Raw genomic sequence first — 26,505 nt, 5'->3', positions numbered from 1 at the left:
TTTTATTTCAGTTGGTTAAAAAAAAAGAATTATACATACATAAAATCAATCAATTGTATTTGTGACATGTCATCATATAAGGTTTGCTACAACTTAATTTAGTTCCTTGAATTTGTGTTTCATTTATATTTTTAAAAGGACATTATATTCACATTTGAGAAGTTGCTACCAGTTGAGTTGTGATCATACAATTCCTCTGAATTGTTAACATTTTGTAAATCCACAAACTGAGTAATCTCTTCAAACACGTTGATAAGATTTTATGAGTATTAGATTACAGCTAAAAGTTCTGAAACATGAGACAGTGGAACATTGTTTCCCAGACTGAATCATAAAACCTTCTGGCCTTTTCAAATCATTTAAATCCCCAAAAGTCTCGAAATGATAACCTGTAATGTCACATTTTGGAGCTTTTAACATCAGTTTTTCCATATACCTCTTGATATCATCAGTGTATGATCTGAACAGTACAAAGAACACATAGTTGGACAGAAGCAGGTGTTTCCAGTGTTTGTGCAGCCGGCTGTGAGCTCACCTGGTCGGCGTCCACAAACAGGATCTTGTCGACAGCGAGAGGAAACAGCACGTCCAGGAACAGGATCTTGTATCCCCAGATGATCCTCTGCTTCTCCGTCTGTTGGTGCAACCAGCGCGGCCATTTGTACTGCACCAGCTCGTACTGGAACCCATACTGCTGCGCCATGTGGGGGATGAACTCCTGAGGAGGGCACACACAGCACACACTGTCAACTAGGACATACTAGAGACAATGTCAACTGCAGTCAAACATAGCTGGAGAAGAGATGTGAAGTAATAAATGGGCATCCTAATGAAAACCAGATTAAATGTCAATACCAGGATGCTCATGGATGTGACAATGTTTGTGAAGACAAAGAGAAATAGAGCTTTCAAATAAAAACAGGGTTCATACACTTTATCACCAAGGATTTTCAATGACTTCTCCATGACCTTTACCTAATTGTCCATGACCAAAGAAATGACTCTTTCTCAGCGGTACCACTGAAAATGGTTTATTTTAACATGGAACAGGAAAAAAAGGTCTGCATTTGAAACATGTTGTGCCTATCTAAAACAAATCAAATAGGCTTACTAGCTTCTACACGCTGAAGCAACTCAAATCTCTCACCAGCAAAATACCTCGACAGTTAAATGCCATTTTACATTTCATTACGATACAGTATTTATTATCATTATAGTATTACTATTTTGGCGATTAGATTAAATATAAATTATATTTGATGCAACTTTAGTTACATTTCCATGAATTTTCCAAAAACTTTGGGAAAAATATTGCTTTCCATAACTTTTCCAGGGCCTGGAATTAGCATTTTGAATTTCCATGACTTTTCCAGGTTTTTAATGACCGTAAGAACCCGGATTCAATAAGTGTCATAAATCGGAAAAAACCCACAATTGACAGTAGAAACGATACTGAACCAGTCCAAAAAAACAAACACATTTAGACAGATAGCAGAGGGCACACAACCATCTGTAGACTTTACATCACTTTAAATCTACATCAAAAACAATCCTTTATATGGAGCTATTATGGACTTCGAACATCTGGGTTACTAAACAATCTTGTGTGGCCTTAGGAGATCAAAGAAGTAAAAGGATGAAATCAATATTGCAGGATAATGAGTCTTCTTCACACAGTAAAAGCAGAGTGAAGCAGTCACAGAAACAGGGCTGATAATGAGGAGAGAGGCGAGGAATGAGCTCCTGCTTGAAGCTCACATCACTGACGGACAGAGAAAAGCTCCACGTCAATGATGGGATGCCGACTGATTCTCTAAAGCTAGAATCTTACCTTGAACGCCGGGGACAGGTAGTTCTTGAGGAACCAGAACTTAACGGGAGTTTTGGTGTTTTTCAGAACTGACAGCATCATAATCCTGAGGGGAGGAAGAGTAAAGACATGGTGGCAACAGGGTTTGGAGAAGAAAGGGAACTACATCTATATTCTTTAAAGACAGGTTTTATTTGTATTTGAGGATTTTGGTTGATCTTTGGTCACATCTCTGAGTCTCACCTGAGGAAGCGCTCGTACAGATGCCCCGAGGCCACGGAGAAGATGTTTATCACGTCGTCTTTCTCCTGCTTCACCTCCTCTGGCTTTGCTCCACCTGTGAACCCTCTGAAAGACAGAAGGCAAACTGGTTATTTGAGAGTTTAAAAGGTTTCAAAAGAAGAATGAAGTGTCCTCCAGATTCTTCCAGGGTAGAGTCAACCTGTATGTGATAGGGCTGTGCGATTATGGCAAAAATCATTATCACGATTATTTTTGGTCAATAATTGACATCACGATTATTAAAAAACGATTATCCATTTATTGAAAAATGTGAACTGTATGTTTTTAACAGTTGATTACCCTGAACTTTAAGTATAATTCAACTGAAAAACAAAACAATTACATTTTCTTTTAAAAATAAAAATAATAATGGTTTTATTTCGATTACGTTGTTTTCGTAATCGTTGCAAGCCAAAATTGTAATGAAAATTAAAATACAATTAATTGCATTGACAGTTCATCTTTACACATGGGCTACGACTAACAATCATGACCGTTGTTGATTGAATTATACTTTTACAATACATCTCTACAACCCAAAGAGGTTCAATTTGCAATGATGGTAAACACGGAAACAAGCACCTCACACCTGAGACGCTCCAACGAGATAATGTGTGAAAGCTTTGCTTCATAAAGAACAAACAACTATTCAAATGGTTGATAGGCTGATAGATGAAGGCATTTATTTTCAAGCATATTTGATTATAAAAGCAGAAACTACACATTTTTTATATGTAAGCTGCACCTGGTCAGAGATTTCCAGAAGCCGGCGTCGTTCTCCTCCGTCACGTCGCTCAGCAGCTCCTCGTTGAACTTGTCTGGTTTCTTCTGGACCTGAACAACACAAACATTTAACCCAGTTAGGTGAAAAACGTCTGTAAAGAATACGATCAATCCATTTGATAGTATGGAATATGCTGTAATTCTATATTGTCGGACAGTCGTGTGACAGACCTTGACTTTAATGACCCGGGTCTTGAAGTTGTTCAGCACGACTATGATGTCATCGGACTCTGCAGGAGAGTCTGTGCCCTCATGGCTGCAACACAAGAAAGAAACAAAACGGTTTACAGGTTTGTAAATCTAAGATATTTCACTTGAAAAGATTGTGGCTTTTCACTTCAGCGATATCAACTCTCCTCTCTCTTCTACCTGTAGATCTTGTAGATGTCATCAGAGCGTCCTTTCCTCATCTTCAGGATCCAGGCGCCGGGGTTTGCCTTCAGCTGAAAGTATCCCTACAGAGCAGGAAACACGAGATGTACAGTGCGTGTGAGTATAATAATACTAACCCCTAACCCTATCCAAAAGAGCATTCAAAAGTATCAACAAAACAACTGGCATCTATCTGTTCCAAGGCGTTGGCAGTAAGAACATTACTGAAGTTCCATACTCAAGTAAATTCAAACATATTAACACTTACTTCTAATCCACTGCATTTCAGCAGGAAATACTGTACTTTAAAAATGTAAATATTAAAATGCTGTCACATGTATGAGTGCAGATTGGGTACTTTTACTTTTGATACTTAATATCAGGAAATCAGGGTTGTAGTTATAATGGAGCATTATAAGAGTGGGGTATTTAAACTGTTGGTGAAGTAAAGGATCTGAGGACTTGGACAACATCACGAGAGGCTCCTCTGGGACTCACCAGGTTTGCCATGACGATTGTATCCATGATGACGGGCTCGGAGGCGGTCCCTAAGGTGAACTGGAGGCCTCTTGGTGGCTGGCCTGAGCTGACGTCGAAACAATGACCCTCCAACAGAAGGTGCTCCAGCTCGTACTCTGCTGCCACGATGTTCTCCACCTGCAGGAGACAGACAAGAAGAGCTTACTCTGTGCAGCCGATTCACCGTCTGGGGCTTTAAAGACTCAGATTAATGATTTCCAAACAAACCCAAGGGCTTTAAGCAAGAGTGAAAGATAATAAGTCCTTTGCATATAATAAAAACATAGAAGAAGAAATGTCAGGAGATCAGCACTCTATGAAACTGTAAGATCCTAACATATAAAATAGGTAATTATAATAAAAAGTATGTTTTTAGAATATAAATAGTCAAACAACATGACTGTAATGATCAAAATGCTAATTTAATGTTGACCTAATAGTAAATCTAAGCCCTAAATATGTTAACATAGTACAACAGTATTAAATGGATACAATGTTTAATAGTGAACCCAAATTATAACCTTAATATCTTCACATGAATACAACCTAATATAGAGACACAACTGTTGTCCTCTGCAAAGGATCCTTGGCTCCAGTGAAAGTTGTCTTTTTGTTGAAAGTATGTACTTTATTGCAAAAGAAAGTTTAAAAAACACATGTGGGGAAATGTAATATTTGTTTGTGTGTAATTTTACCTTTGAAAAAATCAATAAAAGAAAGTTTACATTTTTTTTTTTAAAAAACATGTGGGGAAAAATAAGTCTTTGTACAATCCCTTTGACAAATACATCCCTGAAGATAGTTTAAAATCTGAGCAGAACAATATCAGTTTGTTTAAGTCCAAGGGGACGGGCAGTGTTTAAACCCCATAGAGTGGGGCGATAACTTCAGAGTTCACTGCGAGAAACCCTTTTAAATCATTCACAATCACACATCCAGATCGAAACTCAGACAAACTTTACCTCCTCCAGGTAGATGTTGTCCAGGTCGTAGCGGGTGTGCACAGACTCCACCATCCAGGTCTCGGGAGTGTTGAGGTTCAGCGTGAAGAGAGGAGACTGAGGCATGTCCAGAAACTTGGCCAGGGGGCCGAGGGAGAAGCTGCCGTCAGCCTGGAACACCACCTCGGGCTCCAACACGTGGCGGTAGAAGCTGGAAGAAACAAACGGACCTTAATAACAGGTGAAGGAGTCCTGAAGTCATAAAGTCATAATCTGACATGGGCTGGATTCTGTTATCCAAGTCAAACATGAATAAATATATAAACAAACATAAAGGAATAGAGTGGCTTTACTTGTAAACAGAAGTTGTCCCAAACACATTGTGTGCATCCTTGAAGTCTAGTAACTACATTACAGTCATGTTGTTAGTACAAATCCATGTCAAAGCTAGAGAGTGTGTACTGTGAACAGTCCTCACCTCTTGAGAGGCATGTCTGATAGTTTGGATTGGCAGTTCATGAAGACCCTTAAGTTGACGTTTACCAGCTGCTTCAGAACCTGTGGGAGGAGAGGAGATGTTCAAGAGGACAAGAAAGACAGGTTGGACATAACATGTGGACAGGGTCAAAGGGAGGTCAGGCAAATCCACAGGGAGGACATTGGACCCACCAACAGCAGAGGAGCCAGTTTCTGAGCGTCTCTGGTCACAGGGTCCACCACGGCAACAACATCAAAGTACACCTCTCCCTCCTTCGGACGGATCTTCACGGCACTGCAACAAAGAAATATCAGAAAATCAGAGATGAAGGGAAAGTAAACACAAACTTCAGATATTCAAGGCTATAGCTGTAAGCAGAGGATGCACTGATCCGGAAACAAATTCAAATATTTACAATTAATTTGAAGGTTCAATACTTTTGATACAGTGTTTGCCAAGGACGGTCCAATATGTTAATGTGATATTGTTTTGGTATTTCCCGTTTGTGTTGCTGTGGGGAAAGTTTATCTTAAGGGTATATCCCAATGATTGAACTTGTACAAACAAACAATATGCAAAAACCAAGCCAGCCTAGAGGAAAGCTTCAGAAGTTCTCTCCTCAGGGAATAAAGGAGGCTTGCTTGTATGAATTATGTGCATGTATTACAACTTTACCTGTAGCGGTCATCTGCAATGTCATATTCCACCCGGGTTTCTCCTTTGGGCTGAGAGGAGAGCAGAGCGTCCACCTTCATCACCAGATCGCTGGCCCTGAGAGAAACACTGCATTCAACTCTACAGAATCTACAAGACGCTACTTAAGATTTCATTTGTTTAAATCCACAGATGTGTGAAATAAAATACCTGTCCTCCTCAATCCCAAACTGTTTGACCTTGCTTTTGATTCGCTCTCCAGATGTCTTTAGGATGATGCTCTCCAAAAGCAGGAAGTCATCCTGGTTGAACACTTCCTCCTCCTCCAGGGGCCCTATGATCTGTAAACGAGAAAGAAACAGTATTGAATGCACCGCTACAGTTACTGTGGTCAAATTGTGAGTTTATCCATAAATACAAACGTTATTTGTTCACAACGTATCTTTATTTTCAGTGCAGGATATTTAAAACAATAGGAAACCAGATTGTGACTCACTCTTCCGTTGCTGATAACGGCTCTCTGTCCTTTCTTCAGTTTGAGCACGTCTCGGCAGTAGGCAGCGTGGGAGAGCAGGAAGTCAAATTTGGGCCCATCGTATGCATCCTTGAACAATGACACATCCATACCCTGAGGAAAAAATAGATAACTTGTAGGCAGTTGATAAAAGAAGAGGGGTGGGAGTTAATTAAGTCACAAAGCCTGATGAGGGCCGATATTTCAACAGTGACAACAGAAGGAAATTGATCATTTTGAATCATGTCCTCCCTCACCCCGACAGCGAAGTCCCCGATGTCCGCTCCCTCCTCCAGGGCCGCGGCGGTCTCTTCTTTGGCCAGCTTGGTGATGAAGTTCTTGGCGTTGTTGGCAGATTGCGTCTGCATGGCCGCCCAGATCGCTCTGGCCACGCGACTCGTCTCCGTGGACACGGCAGCAGACGGGTTGTTGATCATCCCCAGCCGGACGTCGTTGCTCGTTTTCTAGTGTGGAGGGGAAAGAGTTGTCACAACTTTGAGAGGAGAAGAGGTTATCAGATGATCTATAGAAACACATGGTGACAGGATGCCACTTTGTGTGAGGTGATCCTATTTTACTATTGTCTAATTTGTATTCTACAGTCTGGGAGTTAGTAAGGACGAAAGTTATGGTTTAAATAAATTAAACTATATTAAAAAGAATGTTTTTCCATCATCAATATTAAGGCAAATGTAAGTAAGACACAAATTAATGTATTAAATTACTAATAAACTTTGTGCAGTTGCTTTATACTATATATATATATATATATATATATATATAAGGAAATGTCTACTAGGTTTTTTTTGTGTTATTTTTAAACAATTTGTATGAGAATGATAGAACAAGTACAAAATTGATCAAAAATATAATAAAATAGCGAAAGAGATGGTTTGGAAAGATGTTGTACCATGTGTCTGATGGCGTCATAGAGAAGCTGACGTCCAGATGGCTTGTCAAAGTCTCCGACCACCCAGAAGGTCACAGGGCGGATGTAGCCATCGTCTGAAAACCACAGAGGAAGAAACAGACGTCAGAGGAAGATGATGATGTGATCCATATGGTCAAACTTATGGGGTAGAGAAGGCGAGCCATGTTGTTTTGGGTAGGAAACAAGTTTAGGAAATCTATGTAGAACTTGGATGTAAAAAAACCATAAGAAATAATTTTTGTATAATTGGTGTCAACTACTCGTTCATTTCTTAACAATACATGTTACTTTTAACATCCTATTCTCCATGCAGCTACAACAAATGACACATGCTCTCCTAAAGATGGAGAAATCAATGTTAGAACAACATGAGCAGTTATGCAAATACCTCACCCTAATACACAATCATCACATGCATAAGTAAGTTGTGTTCTCTGAGAAATGCATCACAGATGGAAGAGTGCTGGTGGGTTAGCAAATGCATCTCAACACTGCCAGCAATGTGGTTTTTACAGAAAACAGAAAGAAAAGAGCAAGTGAGGAGGAGAGGGAACAATGCGGAGGAGAAGGCTGATTACCATGCCTGTTGGTGCTGGTCATCCCTGATGCAGGGGCATTTTAAAATCACAGAACAGGAGGAAGAGGAGGAGGAGGAGGAAGAAGAGGAGAGGAGGACAGAAGGAGAATACACAGAGAGAGGTTTTAGGCTTGAAGGTGACTAAATGATCTTCACTAGAAACAAAAACTCTCGTTCATTCAGAGTTTTTCTATGCGATGAGCTTTCAGATGAGACGGTCACCTTTCTTAGTCATGTAGTTCAGGCTGTTGGCCACAGCGGTACTCTTCTGCTTGGTGTCCAGAGTCGAGAAGCGAGCGTAATCGTCGATAAAGAAGTTGTCTGAAAGAAGAGAAGAAAACGGTAATCTGTCGGTCCTGTAGAAACTGTAAAAGAGTGTTTAACAGCAAATATGTATACATGTGAATGTGTACTAGAGTTGGAAAGCAAAGCTAATATCTGAATATGTTTATGGTGTCATTTTTATACTTGCACCACTATTGATATATTTTTTCCAAATGTGTACCGAGTGCTCTTTTCCCTCTGGATAGAATAGAATAGAATAGAATGGGAGTGATGAAACCCTCTTTAATGGTCACATGCAGAGCACACAGCACACAGTGAAATGTGGCCTCTGCTTTTAACCCATCCTAGTACCAGGAGCAGTGGGCAGCTATTGTACAGCGCCCGGGAAGCAATTGGAGTGGGGGGGGAAGGGGGTTGTCCGGTGCCTTGCTAAAGGGCACCACGGCAGGGCCCAGGAGGTGAACTGGGACCTCTCCAAGTAGCAGTCACACTCCATATTTAGGTCTGTTCGTGTTCGGGGACTTGAACCGACGACCCTACGGCTCACAGTCCAAGCCCCTACTGACTGATCCACTGCTGGATACTAAAGCTCTATAACATCTTATACTCTTAAATCCTAACTAACTCCAAACTTATAATAGAAAAAAAGAGTTAACATTTTAAAGTGAAAAAGTGAATAACTGAGAATTAAAGTATTCCAAATGTCATGATTTGGAGGACATATAATATGTAATAGGAAGAGGTTCAAATGAATTTAAAGTTTGTGTGAAGTGTCTTTGATTAAAATGTAGAAAATGATCCAAACAAACTACAGTATCTCATATTGAATAGTGTTAACACAACACAAGGTTGTGGTCAGGAATCTAGAAGAAAATAGTTAATCTAAAGTGTCACACTTTCAATAAAAACAACATTAACAAGTCTAAAAAAAGCTCTTGGGGATCATCTCAAAATTGCATGCAAAATGCCCAAACTAAGTCAGTTTCTGTTCTATAGTCCCGTCCTAAAAATGTGCAAGGCTACAATATGGGTTAATTGGGTGAAAGTAACATTTGCACAACATCGGTATGCTTATGTTTTTGTACTCACTGGTATCGGAGAGATCCAGGTACGTTCTGCTGGTGGACAACACTCTGGGGTTGATGCGAGGAACAACGTTGGCCTGATTCATGATGAAGTCAACGACGTCCTGATCTGTGGCCAGCTCCCCCTGTTAGCCACGAGAGAAGACATTCAGGATGGCAAAGGAACAATTCAGGGAATCATTTAGGGCAGGGGTTTTCAGAGTGTGGGAAGGTGAGCCTCCCATACGAACATAAGAACAGCCTCGCCCCCCCTCCCAATTATTATTGCTATTATTATTATTGCTCTAATGCAGGGGTATTAATTGCATTTCAAAGAGGTCCAGTCAGAGAACATGTAATTAGATGCTCTGTTTTCGCTGTCTAGCTTTCTCTTTTTTGAGCACGCCATTTGAAATGACACTGCTGTTTCTCTCTTCTTGTCTCGTCTCTGTGTTTGAATCTATCGTGCTGACTCACTGACTGCACTGATTTGATTGGCTGAGTAGCGTCACCTCCTTAAGCATGAACTTTTTTAAACCTTTTTATCTTGATGTTTTAACATTTTCAACATCGTGGATAAATATGCTCCCGGCAACACACTGAACGTCAACTTTGCCTCCTTATTACACTCACCCCTACTTTAGTGGGAACAATGAGTCTGCGTCTTTGATGCGGGGAATCAATGTAGACAGGAATAAACGCAGATCATCCTCTGGCTGCAGCCTTGACCGGTACTTGCTTTTGATCAAAGTAAGTATTAATCAAATCTAAATAAAGGGCGGTGCCGGCCGTCAGCGCCTCACACTTTGAAAACCGCTGATTTAGAGGACAATATTCACTCCAGACCCTAAACAGATGCAGTAGTTTATTGCCTGTGTGCTTTGTAACCTCAAAGTCAGTTAGGACAGCAATCTGAAGATTCACTAGCTCTCCCGCTGCAGTAACTGACGCTTGTGTATCGACTGAAAAGTTTTCCTCCAACAAATTATTATTAAACATTAAAGAGGAGAAAACAAGATGACTAACATTGTTCACCTCTAGAACTGGTGCAGCAACTCAATAAACCAGAGCCTCTGTTACAAGAGAGAAGCTATTTGAAGAGAACACAAGAACAATTGAAACATTTGGCTCCTCAGAGTGCTGACTCCGACATTAAAACCAGAACGCATGGCAAATGGCATGCTCACAAAGATTTAGGTTCGCAGAAAAAGTATGACTTACTAAAACCAAAGACTTCCCGAAATAATCCTGTGGCTGTCTTCTTCTCATTTATTTTTTCTGTCAATTAAACTCTATTTGTAGCAGATTAAAATTCATCACATAAATACACCCACCGGTATTATCCCTGAGTGAACGTGTTGCTTATTCCTTTGATTCGTTTACCAATTGTTTTAATATGCAAAACATAAGTTATCTTTAGTTCATTGATAGATATGAGGAAATCAAATCAAATCTACTAAGTACAAAATAAGAACTCATAACATGTTTTATGCAAAGGCAATTCAATACTCATCAGTGTGTCTGCACAGATAATAAGATGGGTAGTTCTTTTTTGTTTTGACTAAACTGCAATGAAAATGTTTAATGCGCAGAAGATAAATATAAAGGCCCTTTCAAACATACACATTTGTTGACCAAATGATATCAAACCTTTACCAAACAACCGTGGTACTTCGTAATGTGGCAAGGAAACCCTTATTGGTTCAGTGTGGCTGGTGAGTGTGAGTGTTCAAGGTTCAAGGCTGTTATTGGCCATACGAACATAGCTGCAGTGTAGTTATGACGATGAAAATCTTAGGTCACAGGCTCCTCCAACAGTGCAACACAATAACACAGAAACAAATAGTGCGTGCGTGCGAGTGAGTGAGTGAGTGAGTGAGTGAGTGAGTGAGTGAGTGAGTGAGTGAGTGAGTGAGTGTGTGTGTGTGTGCTCTAACTGACCAGGTAGACGGCTCTCTGGTAGAAGGTGGTGGTCTCCAGGATCTTCTGCATGGTGACCGTCTCCAGTTCGTCGGGGTCCAGCTGTTCTCTCTGGTACGGGATGCCGTTGTACATGACGACGGGCAGCGGGCCGACCCCCGTCTGCTGGTAGTAGGCCCGCCCGTCCTGGAAGAGGAGACACAAAGAGGTGTTACTGTTATTTGCATCAGCTTCTTACCAACACAAAACCAACGCTGGAAAAATAGTAAGGGAATTTAATCCATGCTTTTATCTCAAGCAGGTTGGAAGATTGCAACAGTGTTGCGTGTGAGTACAAGTTATAGTACATGCTTTCAAAGATCAATAATCTTACAACTACTCTGAAGGCTGCAAACTTTTAGAAAATGTTTCTTACTAAAAACACATTTACTGTGAGAGGACCAAATCATATTTCTCAACCATTAAGAGTTACTTTGTAATCTGACAGGTGTCTGCCGTTAAATGAGGTGAGAAGCCAGTACCTATCTCTCCGTCTTAAGGGTGGATATGAAGGTAGAGCAAGGGGGTGATAATATTAGTTTAGCATAGACTGGAATTTATGGGGAAACAGTTACTTTGACACAATGTTAAAACCTTTAAGTTCACTAGCAAACTCAGTTTATCTTGCATCATTAATCTGTACACAAACAAAAATGTTATCACAATTTCAAATTTGTAAATTCTACCCTTTATCAATTCATGAGCTAGTGTCAGCTGACTTTAAGCACAGCATAAACATTCTAGTAAAAAGTTAAGAAATGTTAGTTTTTACTGATAAAAGCCCACCTCCTTCAGCCCCTCTCACCTGCCTGCTGCTGTCGTAGGTGGAGTCGGCTCCCAGGACGCTGCTGACCTCCACGTAGGGGAACTTCTTCTCCAGAACTTTCACCACGTCCCCAACACTCAGCTTTCCACCAATAGGCACCCGGTTGTACATCTTATATGAAAATGGGAAGGAAGAGAGAGATATATATATTAGGTTAGCAAATTAAATATATCACAATAAGAATCAGTTGTTGATCCATTACATTACACTTGTTAGACGCTTTTATCCAAAGCGACTTACATACATTCAGTACTGTGGGCAATCCCCACAGGAGCAATTTGGGGTGAAGTGTCTTGCCCAGGGACACAACGACATGTTGAGTGCAGTGGGACTCGAACGTGCTATCCTCTGATTCGAAGATCAGCGCACTAACTCACTGAGCCACATCCTCACTCACCGAGATGACCGCTTCGAAAGCACTCTGACTGTCCACCTCGTAGCTGATGTAGTTGTAGGCTCGGACCAGCGCCACGCCTGCATCCTGCATGCCGTCTACGTCATCTTCATCTGACACCACGAACACCAGCCCTATCCTGAAACACACAACAATAACGTTTGTAAAACACACTCCTGTGCAGAGCCTGTGCTGTCATCATTATTCAAGCAAACTGACCACCATCCCAAGATGCCCACTGCAGGGAGGTATCAAAGGGCTACCCAAACCTGCCTGACAAAACTTTTAAATTAAAATTGATTTCAACTACACGTCCCAACTGACTGACATTTTTTTTTGCAGCTACTGTGGTGCAATAAAACATTGTTTATCGAATATCCGCACACTGATGTAACACACATTTACAAGTAAATACATTGAAAGGTCCCCTATTATACTGTTTTTCATCAATATATTATAGGTCTCAGATATATACAAAACATGTCTCTGAAGTGTTTGGCTCCAAACACCAAACAGATCATTGCAGCATTACCCATAATCCCCTCTGTTTCAGCCCTGTTTCAAAAGTGCTGATTCTCTGTCTGTTACTTTAGATGAAAATAAGGAGCCCCTCCCCACGCCCCTCTGAGAGATGTTTGGTTACAAAGAACACAATGGTGCTCTAGGAGGAGATTCAGGTGATTAGGTTGGGGGGGGTTACCTTGGTTGGTTATTGGCTGATGGTTACACAAGCCAAACAATCTGATCATCTTATTTTCAGACAGGTTTTTATATAAATGGATCAGGACAAAAAGAGAGCCAATCTTTTTTCCTGAAACTTTCAGAATCTCTTTACACAGAGGGGACACATGTTGATGTAGAAGAGACATGAAAAAGTGGATTTTGCATAATAGGTGACCTTTAATACAATATGTAAGACAGTTTTAAAAGCCACTAAAATATCCTGGTCTAGTCCCTTGGTGTGTTAAGGTGAGTTTGCAGTCCAGTATGTCTGTGATGACAAAAACAAACCTGAGTGGGATGTTGTTAGCATAGAACATCTCTGCGACACCCAGCAGCTCAGTAGTGCTCTCCTCAATCGGGTCCAAAATGATCACCTGCAACACACAAACACACACTTAGTATTTTTCAAAAGGATTACGATCCATCGGGATTCAAACGGGGATGATTTATAAAAAATGGACGAACCAGGTTGTGGAAGTTCTTGCGGATCTGCCTGATGACGCCGGGGAAGGTCGGTCTGAGCAGCTCCTGCACGTTGTACGGCCACGAGCTGTACCTGTGGTCCGTCTCCAAGTTGTTAATCCACTAAAGAACAAAGAAAAAGAAATGTTGTCAGTGGCATTAAGAAAAAAACATTTTAATGCTCCAAGCCCTCCAGTCTGTGTCACGTCAGAGATCAATTAAAAAGCCAATTTTTGCCAACTAACTGCCGAAAACACATGGCAAACATAAATACTTTTTTTTTATAAAATAGCAGTCTGATTGTATTTTTTTGTTTTCAAGGGACATTTATTTTCCATTTCCATGACCAGAAAGCTGTATGACAACATCTCAACCCATTAAAGGAAATGTGTTAAATAATTACCACAGTAAGACCCAACTGAAACTTTTGTTCCCAGCATCAGAGCTACATTTTTGTTGGAGAGGATTTGGGGGATTTCTTACGTAGATAGCGGAGTTGCGGATGTCCACAGCGTAGTCAGAGTCAGAGGGCTGCACGTTGAGCTTTAGGATGTCGTGGATGAAGGGCGTGTCGATGTGCAGGGAGCGCATGCCCTCCATCACCCTGGCCTCACTGCGCAGCACCTCAAACACACTGCAGGGGACAGGAAGTCAGAGCACGGTCGTCAGTAGGTGTGTTTGTTTATGTAGGTCTAAATATGAGCATTAAGTACCAACATGACTGCTCAAATTGGATTATTCGTGCAAGAACTGTACACCCATCATTTTCAATTTCATTAAATCAATTACAAAATCTTGAATATGGCTTGTTTTTGATAATGAAATCAATCTAATATAAATGATAAATATGTAAAAAAAAAAATAAAAAACAGGAACATTAAACGCAGGTTACACTTGGTTGAATCTGAACTGCTTTGTTTAGACAAATGTGGGTATCATTTGATAAAAGTAAGTTTAAACACCTTATGTTTAATTATGGGAATTTGGTGTATTTGAATGCATTTGTTTTTAATTTTAGAATTTAACTCAGGGGTACAGGATACAGTGCATAGTATATCACTATGAGAATGTAAAACGTGTGTGTGTGTGTGTGTGTGTGTGTGTGTACCTGAAGATGTCTTGTGTGTCCAGATCTATATGCAGCCCGTTGATGAAAAGGGCCGAATCCCCAGGCTGCAGGCCCAGAGTTCCTTTGAAAAACTACGGAGACAGAAACGTCAAAATGAATAAACATCCCGTTAACATCAAACCCTAAAACTCCCCATTGAACTCCAGCTGAGCAGATCGACACGCTGCGTAGCAGGCATTGTCAAAGCTGTCAATCGCGTAGTCAATTATATTGTAAAATTAGAAGCAACAGTCAACGCAAAGCCGTAACAAGAAACACCTACAGCTCCAAACAGGCCCCGACAGCTCTGTTTAGAATCAGTCTGTTTAGAGCAATCAAACACTACGCTAAACAAATCTAATTACCACAGAAAGGATGTGGGTGCGATCATGAGAAGTTGTGTGTGTGTGTGTGTGTGTGTGTGTGTGTTTGTGTGTCTGCAAATGCATAAGGAAAGCTCTAAGTCTTTTTTGTGCAGTCAAATCTCATTACGGAAAGACAAAGACATTAGATAAATCATACCCCAGACACTGCAATTACAACAAGACATGATTAACACAAATATTGTTCGTCCAACTTAAACAGTGTGTGTGTGTGTGTGTGTGTGTGTGTGTGTGTGTGTGTGTGTGTGTGTGTGTGTGTGTGTGTGTGTGTGTGTCTTGTGTGTGTGTGTGTGTGAGAGAGAGGGAGAGAAACGTCTCCGAGCGAGTGCATGTGTCCAAACTACTTCAATCAATAATCATTTCTCGCTGTGTGCCTGCCAAATGAATCACCAATTCAGTAATTAGGACGTTTGCTGCTCTCCCCAACCGCCCACCCAAACTCCTGTCTGCGCACCGAGATAATGTGAGCACAGCTTGAGGAGGTGAAGAGTGAAAACAAATGTTGACGATACAAAGAGTAATTACCTATTCCATTAGCAGGGCAAAGCCAAACATAATGCCAGAAACGGAATGCTTTCTAAGGCAGACGCTGTCCACGGTTGATCACTAAATAAAAAGGTGGATGAGCAAAAGGAAAACAGGGAGGGCAGTTCTCATTTCAAGATATTTCCCTGAAGACGGCTAAGAGGTGGAGGGGTTGTGGTGGTGGCTGTGTGAAATAATGCTGGTGTTTTTCTTTATTTTCTCCTTTATTGGATTAGATTGGTAGACAGCAGGATCAAGACAAGACAAAGGGCTGAAAGAGGAAGAAGGTGTCGAGGCCATTGCCAAGCTGCCATTGAAATGTACAGGCAATTTTAAATAAATGTACAGAAAATGAGCAAGATGTGTGTCATTGCCAACTAAGCTAGCAAAATGGATAAACCAATAATTTACTTAATTTATCCTTTGTCTGCGATATCTCATACATCTGCTTTCATTTGAAAAGCTATTAAAAACAAGTTAATGAGTCCCACTGTTGCAGCGGATGACATACTCCTTCATTACCATTACCATGAACACACACACTAGTTTATGTAGACTCAATACAACATATACCATCCTGCTGCTGAAATTACTCACTAGACTACAGCGCCAAATGCATATAAATCTGCATCAGAAAATTGTTCAGAACAATTGGATTATTCACTTTTGTTTTAGTGATTTCTCATTTTCAACTTTTAGTATTTTCATCAGATTTATTAGAAATAAAGAACATATAGAATAAAGCTCACTCCATTATGATAACCTGCTAGATGTTTTAATTGTTTTAAAAACAATAGAAGGAGAAGAGGATTGATAAACAAAACAACTAAGAGATTTATCGAAGTACCTTCTGGTTCTCGCCGATCTCTTTGCGGAGCTCAGAGCTGACCGCTGTTTTGGTGATGGACCTGTGAGGAGGAACGGGCAGATTGAACTGTAAGATTGCAGGCTTGTCAATATCTGTGGAAATCAAAAAGTATAACTGTAGATGCTTGTTGCGTGTATGTGTGCTGATCTTCACCTGGCTTTGGTGGGGAAGTTCTGACTCAGGTCTTTCATAACGGTGAGGGCCTCTGCAGCGGGAGCAGCAAGAATTCGAGCCGCTGTCTGGAAACTCAGATCTATAAAATAAAAAGGTGGGTAGAAAGGCAAGAGGTCAAAAAACAAGGAATAAGAAGACTGGACAAAAGCATAAAGGAAAGGAGGTAGCTTGCAAGAGGGTATAGACACCAGTAAACAAAGAAAAAGACACAGCAACTTTATCTGGACACTCACATTTCAAAGCAAGTTTATTAAAGCCAGTGGTGTAATGTAACTAAATACATGTACTCAAGTATTGCTTGTTTTACATTTGAGTATCAATAATCCACTTATATAATAGTAAATAACGTAAACGTCTCAGGGGAATTCCTTTTCCAGGCTTTACAAACATACGTTAACTTCAGTAACATTTCTATGCAGGACTTTCATTTTATTTTTATTTAACCAGATAAAAAGAGATAAAAGATTTTGAGATAAAATCTAATTCACAATGCTGACCTGGCCAAGAAAGCAGCAACGTTACACATTATTACACATACCACAGACATGCAAAATACAGAGAACATAACTAAGTAAACAAAAAGACAAAAAGCAGCCACTACATTGTGCACATTAGGACAGTAAGAAAGGTGCACTACTTATTACTGTAAGAGCAGCTGGTGGTAAGGACCTCAGACAACTTCAATGTAAAACAGGCTATAGGGACATATTAATATACCTGAATATCTTTTCCACCACTAATAACAATTCATCCTGAAGTGAAAACACTATAGTTGTTTGAGACATGAACTCAAAACCACCAATGTGTACTCAATGGTGGAGTAAGACACCATGTATATCAGCACAAAATATCATTGCAATCTCTTTAAATTGTGGTTTATAAATTTGACTCGGAACAAAGTGTTGGATCTACCGTCAGAGACGCGGTGCAATCCCTGGAGAGAGTTGTTAACATGGCTAAAAAAAAAGTCATCAGTTAAGCTAATTAACATATTAATCAATAAATAATTGTCTTCACATCTGAAGCGTTCATTAAAACTATCCCAAAAGATTAAAGGTAGGATTAGGAATATAGAGTAGTACATAGTGACAGATGTGTATGTTTAGAAGAGTAGAGAAGATACTGTGTATGGGTATATGGAGCTTGCAAAGAGATGAAGACTATTTCAATGCAGTGAGCATCGCTGGTGTCCTAGCCTCTGTGATTATTAGACCCCCCGAGGTCTCCCTCTCTCTGTAAACAGGCTGAGCTAATGAGCCCCACCGGGGGAAAAGATAAAGACAGACACCACCATGACATGTCTGACTGTCGAGCGAATCTCTAATCCCTTCACATCCTTTATTCAGTCGAATCAGAGCAGCCTGCGACTGACTAAATGCAATCACATAGAAACCAGAAAGAGTTTCATATATGTATAGACTTCAAAAAGGTAGACGGATTGTGTGAAAGTTTGTTTGAAAACGTAATCCAATAGATGATGTAACCCTAATCAATATGACTTTTATGTTGCTGCAGACCAAGTCTTCTAAGATATCATTGCTGAAATGTATCAAGAGGATGCTGATCGACCGCAGCCATTGATTACAGAACTAGACGGATACATTTTCCACCAAGAGTTTGATTCACCGGCGGAATGATCTCACCCTTAAAGCAACCAAAGCCAATATTCATTTATGCTCACTTATTTATAATCAGTGCATAGATAGAACAAATCAAACTCATGCATCCTCTGCGTGGACGGCACATCTACAACAGAGATGTCCGTTCTCTCATTGGAAGAGGTTCAATATCAATGTGTTCTGTGTGTGTGAGGGAAGGGTTACGAGTTAACATTTTAAAACCATTGTCATTGTATTAAAAGTTAACATGTCTTGGAATTTAAAACATTTAATTAATCAGAAAAATCCATCCAAATGTCTCATTCTACATCAGTTACTCAAGACAGAGCCAGTCGTTACGCTGGTTTAAAGAAGGTTTGGCTTGACAGACTTTATAATGTTTTTTCTTTGAAATAATTTGTAAAAATGATCCACCAGGTTTCTATGAAATGACAGATGGACATCTTTCAGGGAAAGAAACAACTGAATACATTTTAAATGGGATGGTATTTCTGCCATTATATAATTATCATTTGTCAACAGAGGCTATGAGACTAAAGGACACAGGGCTCAGTCCGAGTCCTCGGGGCGTATTTACAGGATCATAACATCGATCCCCTCAAAATGTAAGTGACAGGAATAATCCCTGCAGGTGTTAACAGTGAGCTGAGGAAGTCTTTATCTTTAGAGCTCAGAGGCCCTCGGAGTTTATTTAGTTATCCTGTCAAGACATTGAGTCAGTAGGTTTTCCATACGTGTTTTAATTTATAATGAATATAATTACAGAGTCAAGACATATTCCTTACTGTATCTAATGGCGCATTTCCACTGCAGCACGTAGCACGGTTTAAGCGTGCCGTGCCAAACCCGGCCCGTTTTTTTATTGCGTTTCCACTAGGGGTAGTTCCGACTAACGGGTACTTTTTCACAGTGTTTCTGGCCCTCCAAAGTCGTGGTTCTTTCCGAGCCAACAACCGGGCTGAGTATGCTAAACTAGTGAGAGAATCGCTGGCAAGGCGGCTACAACTACAACAAAATGAACATATTTTACCGTGATTTAATTGTAATACAAGTTTCAAAATGATGCCGAAGTGACATCATACTGATACCGTTTAGTAAAAACCATGAATTAATGCTTTCACAAGTCTGCAGACAGACGGCAGGCGAAAAACCTTTTTAAATGCGTGTTTTCTGAATGGAGATCGGTTAAGCTAACGTTGTAAATGCTCCGACCGTCCACACTCACAACAACGGCCTATACACAGACCCGGCGCCGCGGGAGGGCCCTCCCATTTGACATTCCTGCCCTCCCCCAATAAACACGTTTTTGATTATTTATAAAATAATGTTTATGCCCCTGCCACTAAACTGTAATGGAAACACAGCATACAGTGAGCCTGGCCTACCAAGGCCTAACTATACTGTACTAAGCCGTGCGAGGCCCTGCAGTGGAAATGCGCCATTAGTGTCCTATCATGTTGAAGTAGGGAGCAAAAGAAAAACATATATTTTGCAGGGTATTGTGATTTGGAGACCCACCTTGCATTTGCCAGACTTTCAGAGGTGACATTTCATTGGTGCTTTCTACCAAATGTTTCCTCAACTCCTTTAACTGCTCCTTCAGCTCTGGGTAGACGGTCCTAGTAAAAAGAGACAAAGCAGACAGAGAAAGAGAGTAAGTGCATCTGCTATATTCCCTAATTGCTCATTAAAAGAGATTTGACATTCGCATATTGATTTGTTTATTTTCAGGTTAGTTTATCAGGCAGACAGGCATAATGGGACTGGCCATCGGGAACATTTTCAGGGTGGGCAGCTTGATGAATGGGGCCTTTGCAAAGTAAAATATACGTATTAAAGCTGAGAGAGGAGAGGTGGGAGTCCCTCAAGGCTATTACAGCCAAATGTTTTCAAATAACTAATTATACATTTGGCACCATTGCCAGTACATCCTAACAGCCAAGAGAGTCTGAAGGCAGCAGGGAGAGAGCCGAGAGCAGGAAGTGATGTCGAACTTAACTATGTTTCTAATCCATTTACAACTGAGCAGCAAAAAGGTTGCACATGTGGATTCTACTGTGGCTCCATTCTGTTCATTGTATTTATCTTCATCTCTGTGTGAAAACACTCCTTTTACGTGCATCAACTATGTGGGCTTGCTCATTACTTTCGACAGGCCCAACCGAAGCTGAAGCCGTAAGACAGAAGACTATATTGAATAAAAATAAGCAGGGTTTTGATTCTAGAAGCTGAACATTCAGCTATAGTGCCTTTTGTTTGGGAGGATCATCAAAGATAGGTGTATGAATAGTGATGTGTTTTGACAAGTTAGTACTTTGCATTTACAAATGAGACCAGTTTACAATTCATTGCATTTCTACGAGACAGGAAAACAACTACAAAATATAAATGTGGGTCTATGAACTTCCTTAACTGATTATTTACTAGTATATTAAGTAATAATATACTGGTCAGATGGATGCAGAGATCATTGCCACCTTAATGCCAGTGCAAATATGTGCTTTCTTCCTGAAGAAGAGCCCCCTGTTCTACTTCAAACCTATGTCTTTTTTTGTTATCTTGTTTACATAAAGTGTGTTAAGGGTGGTGTGCTACCAAGGACCTCCTTCAGCGGTACGAGCCCAGCAGACCCCTCAGGTCTTCTGGCGCAGGCCGGCTGCTCCATTTGTGAGATCAAAGCGTGGGCAAGCAGCTTTCTGCATTTATGCTCCCAATGCATGGAACAAACTCCCAGAACATCTGAGAATGGCTGGCACTTTAGAATCATTTAAATCAGGTCTATTTCTTTAACTGTTAAACATGGTTTTCTTTCTTTTAATTGTTTTGTGTGTTTTTGTATTTCTTCTCACTTTGACCATATTAAAATGTATTGTGTTTTTATCCGTTTGATCCTGTAAAGCACTTTGAATTGCATCACTGTATGAATTGTGCTATACAAATACATTGTCTTGCTAGTAGTGTTTTGCTGGGGGGGGGGGGAATTGGTGGACCAGTTGGAGACAAAAGCCTAGGTGCATTTTTCAACTCAAAGGGGTTAAGGTCAGGGGCTTTGAAGCAAAACTATTTTAAAACAGAAGGATAAAAAGGCTTGGACCGCTGTGAGCGTGGTGCAGTTCCTGGAACCAATCCAAGTTATGAGTATACTCACTTCAGTTTGCCAAAAAGGAATCCCTGAACCTCGTCCACAGGATCGTTCTCTCCAAACATTGTAGCGTTCACCTCCGCCTCTGAAACCACAATCAACTCACTTGTTATTTACATGAGGGATTCCCCCGGGATTTCACCATCATGGGCATGAGTGTATCAATATTGCATGTGTGGGCACCTTCGACTTGTGTGTCGTCCTTTGCCTTGTACTCCTGGCTTTTGATGGCCAGCTCCACTCCGTATCCCGACAGATAGACCTTCTTCTCACTGGGATTCTGAAGGGAAAGAAGGAATAGTTGTAAAAAAGAAAATGGAGAAGTCCTCCTTATCCCTATCACGGGAATGACAGATTGCTTGATGTGCCTTGACAGACCACTTCATATCAACGAGAGAAACATGCATTTGTAAATGAATTCAAAAGACACCGAGAGCAGTTAAATCTCGAATCAAGCTGTCAATCTCTCTTTTGATCGCAGCTGCAATGTTTCCAATTCATACACAACTGAGCAGAAAAAAATCATTTGCTCATGTGGTTTCAGCTGTTGTACAATTTGTTTGTAATTGTCTTCATCTCTGTTGCAAAAAAATAAATGCATCTTACTTGTATCAAACACTTGAGCCAGTCGCTATTTTTCCAGCTTTCAAGTACAAACTACCAGCTGTTGCTCGCTAGTGCAAGAGACATTAAGCGCGCCCCGATTTGCCCCGAAGCTTTGATAAAAAAACAAGATAAAGTGGCTAGAACTTGATAGACAGATGGTGGAAATAATCTTGCATAATTAAAGGTCGGAAAAAACGTATCTATTGTATTTGCACGTGTTGGAAAAAAGCCTTCCAACTTAAACCCGACATGATAAACTGGAATACAACTTGTTTATCTCAGGTGAAAAAGAAAGACCCAATTAAACACAAGTGATCCTTAATCAACACTGCTTCATTTTCCATAACACCTAGAGCGTATGCATCCGTGAAGATTCCAGCTGTTATGTGAAGGGGGTCCAAATTTACTTTTTCTGGCTTGGCCCTTACAGGAACTTTATGATTCAACCTGACAACCTCTCTAGCGCCGAAATCAACACTTTAAGTGTCAGTGAAAGCAACAGGAACTAGCAAATCCTGTAGGTAGCAATCTACATACAGTAGCAGTGTTTCACTTTGCACCTTTTTTTTTAATGTTTGTATTTCTGACTCTGAGAAAGAAAAAGCAGATGGAACATATGCCGATATAATGTGTGAATACAATGCGTGTGAGAATGAGGTTTATTTATATGTTTTATCTTCTTCCACACTCCTATGCTGTTAACTGTAGTTTATCATCCTCATCTTAATCAAGATCAAAGCAACATTTGTCCTTCAATGCTTATCCTTCTTTAAATACAATGCTGCTTGCACACAGTCTATCCACAAAAACAATATTTCCAGGAAGTAGAAAAGTCACCTAGCTTGACCTCTTGATGCTAGCTTCAACAAGCCAAACAATATTAACTGTAGCTGGCCAGACTTCTCTCACAAAGCAGGCACAAATAAAGTAATGATAACGGTATGAGGAACACCTACAGCAACGTAATGTCGGAGCACATATGTCGCCAGGCCTTCGTGGACTTTGAATGATATGACTTGGTGAAGCCTCTCGAACTCCGGTGTCCCGAACTGGCCGTACAGAATGACAACAGGAGCCTCTGGATTTGATCCTGGGTATTTGTGATCGCCTTTAAAAAGGAATGGCTTTGGCCTGAAAAAAGAGACAGGAAAGACATCAGTCATTATTTTACTGGTTTATCACCTTTGAGTCCATATTGTAAAAGTCTTAAATTACCTCTGAGGGGCCGTTTTCAGCAGCTCTGCTAAACTATCTTCATCACATGTCTTTTCTCCATGGACGCTGAAAAATGCTGAGCAGCCAAAGGCAGGAGGCTCATTGGACGCAATCTGAAAGAGAACAGCAGGATCTCTCTTTCACATTCAATATACACTTCTCATATGCAGTTCAAACAAAACAAACAACAAATCATATCCTCCTCGTATCGTACCTGTTGGAAGGAGTGTACTGTCGCAGAGTAGGCTCTCAGAGAGAGGGCGAACTTCAGCATGTTCACCTGGACGGAGCTGAGCACGGCACGGGCTTTCTTTATGATCAGGTCATAGTAGGACTGATCTGTGTCTGCACAGGACATGGGACAATAAGCACAATCAGAAACAATGTGTGTTATTTGACATGTTTTCTCTCACTCAATTTAAATTATTTAAAGCTTCTCACAAACAGAGACACAAATGAAAAGAACAAATATACCACTTGCCGCTCTGTACTAAAATGTTATTACTTGCAGAAATGTTTAGCTAAATCACTGACACTGCAAATGTTTCCAAGAGGCTTTTACACGCTTCATAGATTTAGCTGCTCCAAGCACAAAGTCTTAAAGTGAAAACTGGTGTTAAGTGGCTTTACTTTACCATCATGCTCTCCTTCTATGTTCTGATTGGCCTCCACAAAGTCCCAGAACTTCTCCTGGCTTTCCTCTGCCAGAAACTCACTGTGGGAGAGGAAGAAGAAGGTGGCAGTTTTATGAGCTGTGCTATTATTTATTTATGACACACTTACTGCTTGTAAATTGTTACAGCTACATTTGGATAAATCATAAACACTTGCTTTTCATAGTAACGCCATATTGTGTTTTGTGATACTGTAACAATTCTTGAAACCACAAATTATTTTTAATAAATCATTTAAATTCAAATGTTGGGGCCTACAGTGGCTTAGATTGCATAAACTGCAGTGCTATGATGTTGGATGATAGAGGGAGTGTCTTAATGCAAATGAAGATCCCAGTGTTCTGTTCATATCACTGGATTCTTTCCAATAAGCAGCTCTAGTCAGCTGCAGCACAGTACTTCATCTGAAGCCTATAAGTATTCAGCGTTTGGCTCAAGGACGCACCACTGAGACAGAAGTTTAAACTCACTTAGAGGACAGCCTCAGTAATGACCCTACAAGCCCTCAGGACATTGATTTATCTATTATCTGCTTCCAAAATGTAATGTCAGATGTAATGCTGCCAAATGGCTGCTACTGCTGAGCAGTGCAGAGTCGTACCTGGCCTCCAGCAGTAGAGGGGTATCAGTCCATTTGGTTGTGAGGGTGGTGGTGACAGCTTTGGAGTCGGCAGCACCAGATACTGCAGAGAGCAGCGACGACAGCAGCAGGACCCACAGAAACCCCATCCTTAAGCCTATGCCAGAGAGATGAGTTTAAGAAAATGAGTTTTAAAAAAATCAAAAGATTGACAGGATAATCAGAGCAAGAATATGTTCAGGTCATCAGTTGAATCTATGATATTGCATGCATTTGCCATATTGTGATACATATCGATACAACAGAATATCATTATTATCATTGTAATACTGATTTCAGCCATAATGCTAAACACTTTTTGAACAGTCTTTTATACAATCTTAGCCGTGCTCATAGTTTGCATTCAATGTGATCCAATGTTTATTATGTAATTCAGGAAATGTATAATTATATAGTTAAATGTCGAAAGAGTGTTGGTGCTACATTGTTCTATAATTCTGTAGCCCTGAGTCTGAATCACTTTATAATTATTGTATAAAGTTCTCAAATTGTCCATATTCCAAATGATGTTGCAAATCACTGCAAACTATGTGATGCACAGTGTACCTGGGGCTGGATATAGGCCATTCATTAGTCAATTGGGTATACAGTCTATAAGACAACAGCAAACTGAGAACAACATAACAACAGAGCCCAGCATGACGCAATTATATGTCTTTTTTTAAATTCAGGGTCCAAAGGTATTCAGTTTCTAACAGTGTTTTAACTACTGTATAGACTGTATGGTTTTAACCTGAAAACACTTCTGGACAGAACAACAACATTGTAAAACGTCACATTTAAACATAAAATAACTATCATATGATTATTTAAAAGTAATCCAAAATACAGCAATAGTGAACCAGTTGGTGTGAATGTGTAGGATGTTTATGTTCGATCCCCCCATTCCACCTTATTGCATCTGTTAAATAAATAGAATCACTTCCTGTTCTTAGTCTTAGCGGCTGTATAGTTTGCTATGTGCATTGCACTTAAATTAAACTTAGAGACAGACATGCTGCGCACACACACAGCAGGAGGTGCAGGATAAATAGGGCCCAGAACAGGTAAATCCGGCCTAAACAACAAGTCAACCCCGGGGTACCCAACATAGCTGCACTATAAGTAAATATGCGCACTCCTACGTAAATCCTTGACAGTCGCTAGTAAACAAAAAGCCTGAATGATCTCTGTCCAATAGGAAAGTTCAGCGTGGCTCCTCCATCCAATGAGCGCTCAGTTTGTACATCCGGGATTGTTTCATTGACAATAAACGCAACGTTAAAATGTCTTTATAATCTGTCTAGTTTGACCTGATGTAAACGGTGTTGGTTACCGTTACCTTGACACCCAGAACCCGTTGACGGTTGGTGAACTACCGACCAGCTAACGCTACATGGAAATTAACGTTAGCCAAAAAGACGCAGTAAGCTAGCTAACTGCTGCTACAAAACAAGAAAGAACTACACCATTTTAAAATGTTTTATTATAACCACAGGCAGATAATGTCCCAGTCTTTAATATACAATAACACCCAGACGCGAATATACACATTTGTAGCTTTATCACATGAAAATGAATGCTATTTCCTCACCGGCTCCGTAGCTTCCTGCAGTCATGATCCGCTGGAGAGTGGGAGGGTCCTGTCAGGCTGTTTAGGTAACCACAGTTCTGCCTGTTCAAAAACTACTGAACTCCTCCGTGCATTCTTCTATTTAACAAAACGTGACTTGAACACAAAATAGTAAATTTCACTGAGATAATTAAAAACTGAAATGGGAATCTGAACCTAATCTTGCAATTAACTTTACTACATAACCCCAGACTTTCAGACTGAAAAACGTAATTAAACATCATGTCTCTAGTCTACATAATTAAAAGAATATCCATTTTTTTCAAGAGAATAATGAAACTTGCATAGAGCAGGTTTCTTATAATTGCACAATATTCTTAATTGAGTTGATTTATTTAGAGTAAATTCGGAAAACAAATGCAATA

The 26,505-nt window shown here is 40.3% G+C and overlaps 1 protein-coding gene across 1 annotated transcript in view; it reads right to left on the bottom strand.

Moving 5' to 3' along the window:
- The window catches only part of uggt1 (UDP-glucose glycoprotein glucosyltransferase 1), a 34,334-nt gene extending 8,097 nt beyond the window's left edge, over nt 1-26,237 (bottom strand). Inside the window, exons 1-35 of the mRNA XM_034207370.1 lie at nt 26,102-26,237; nt 24,490-24,625; nt 23,850-23,929; nt 23,429-23,559; nt 23,215-23,327; nt 22,956-23,130; nt 21,577-21,673; nt 21,400-21,478; nt 19,770-19,870; nt 16,612-16,711; nt 16,438-16,498; nt 14,683-14,774; nt 14,058-14,208; nt 13,578-13,697; nt 13,401-13,486; nt 12,393-12,528; nt 11,975-12,106; nt 11,152-11,316; nt 9,236-9,356; nt 8,084-8,182; nt 7,264-7,358; nt 6,611-6,817; nt 6,336-6,467; nt 6,050-6,180; nt 5,861-5,956; nt 5,377-5,479; nt 5,186-5,265; nt 4,729-4,918; nt 3,746-3,904; nt 3,245-3,330; nt 3,047-3,131; nt 2,838-2,926; nt 2,054-2,158; nt 1,832-1,916; nt 536-718 (exon numbers count right to left, since the gene is read on the bottom strand). Coding sequence (XP_034063261.1) covers nt 536-718; nt 1,832-1,916; nt 2,054-2,158; nt 2,838-2,926; nt 3,047-3,131; nt 3,245-3,330; nt 3,746-3,904; nt 4,729-4,918; nt 5,186-5,265; nt 5,377-5,479; nt 5,861-5,956; nt 6,050-6,180; nt 6,336-6,467; nt 6,611-6,817; nt 7,264-7,358; nt 8,084-8,182; nt 9,236-9,356; nt 11,152-11,316; nt 11,975-12,106; nt 12,393-12,528; nt 13,401-13,486; nt 13,578-13,697; nt 14,058-14,208; nt 14,683-14,774; nt 16,438-16,498; nt 16,612-16,711; nt 19,770-19,870; nt 21,400-21,478; nt 21,577-21,673; nt 22,956-23,130; nt 23,215-23,327; nt 23,429-23,559; nt 23,850-23,929; nt 24,490-24,625; nt 26,102-26,126 — 4,026 coding nt within the window. The 5' untranslated portion in view covers nt 26,127-26,237. The remainder of the gene's footprint in view (nt 1-535; nt 719-1,831; nt 1,917-2,053; nt 2,159-2,837; nt 2,927-3,046; nt 3,132-3,244; nt 3,331-3,745; nt 3,905-4,728; nt 4,919-5,185; nt 5,266-5,376; nt 5,480-5,860; nt 5,957-6,049; nt 6,181-6,335; nt 6,468-6,610; nt 6,818-7,263; nt 7,359-8,083; nt 8,183-9,235; nt 9,357-11,151; nt 11,317-11,974; nt 12,107-12,392; nt 12,529-13,400; nt 13,487-13,577; nt 13,698-14,057; nt 14,209-14,682; nt 14,775-16,437; nt 16,499-16,611; nt 16,712-19,769; nt 19,871-21,399; nt 21,479-21,576; nt 21,674-22,955; nt 23,131-23,214; nt 23,328-23,428; nt 23,560-23,849; nt 23,930-24,489; nt 24,626-26,101) is intronic.
- Between the last annotated feature and the right edge of the window lie 268 nt (nt 26,238-26,505).

This window comes from Gymnodraco acuticeps, unplaced genomic scaffold, assembly GCF_902827175.1.
Source record: "Gymnodraco acuticeps unplaced genomic scaffold, fGymAcu1.1, whole genome shotgun sequence".
Taxonomy (NCBI): Eukaryota; Metazoa; Chordata; class Actinopteri; order Perciformes; family Bathydraconidae; genus Gymnodraco; species Gymnodraco acuticeps.
This window is presented reverse-complemented; position numbering and strand designations above follow the sequence as displayed.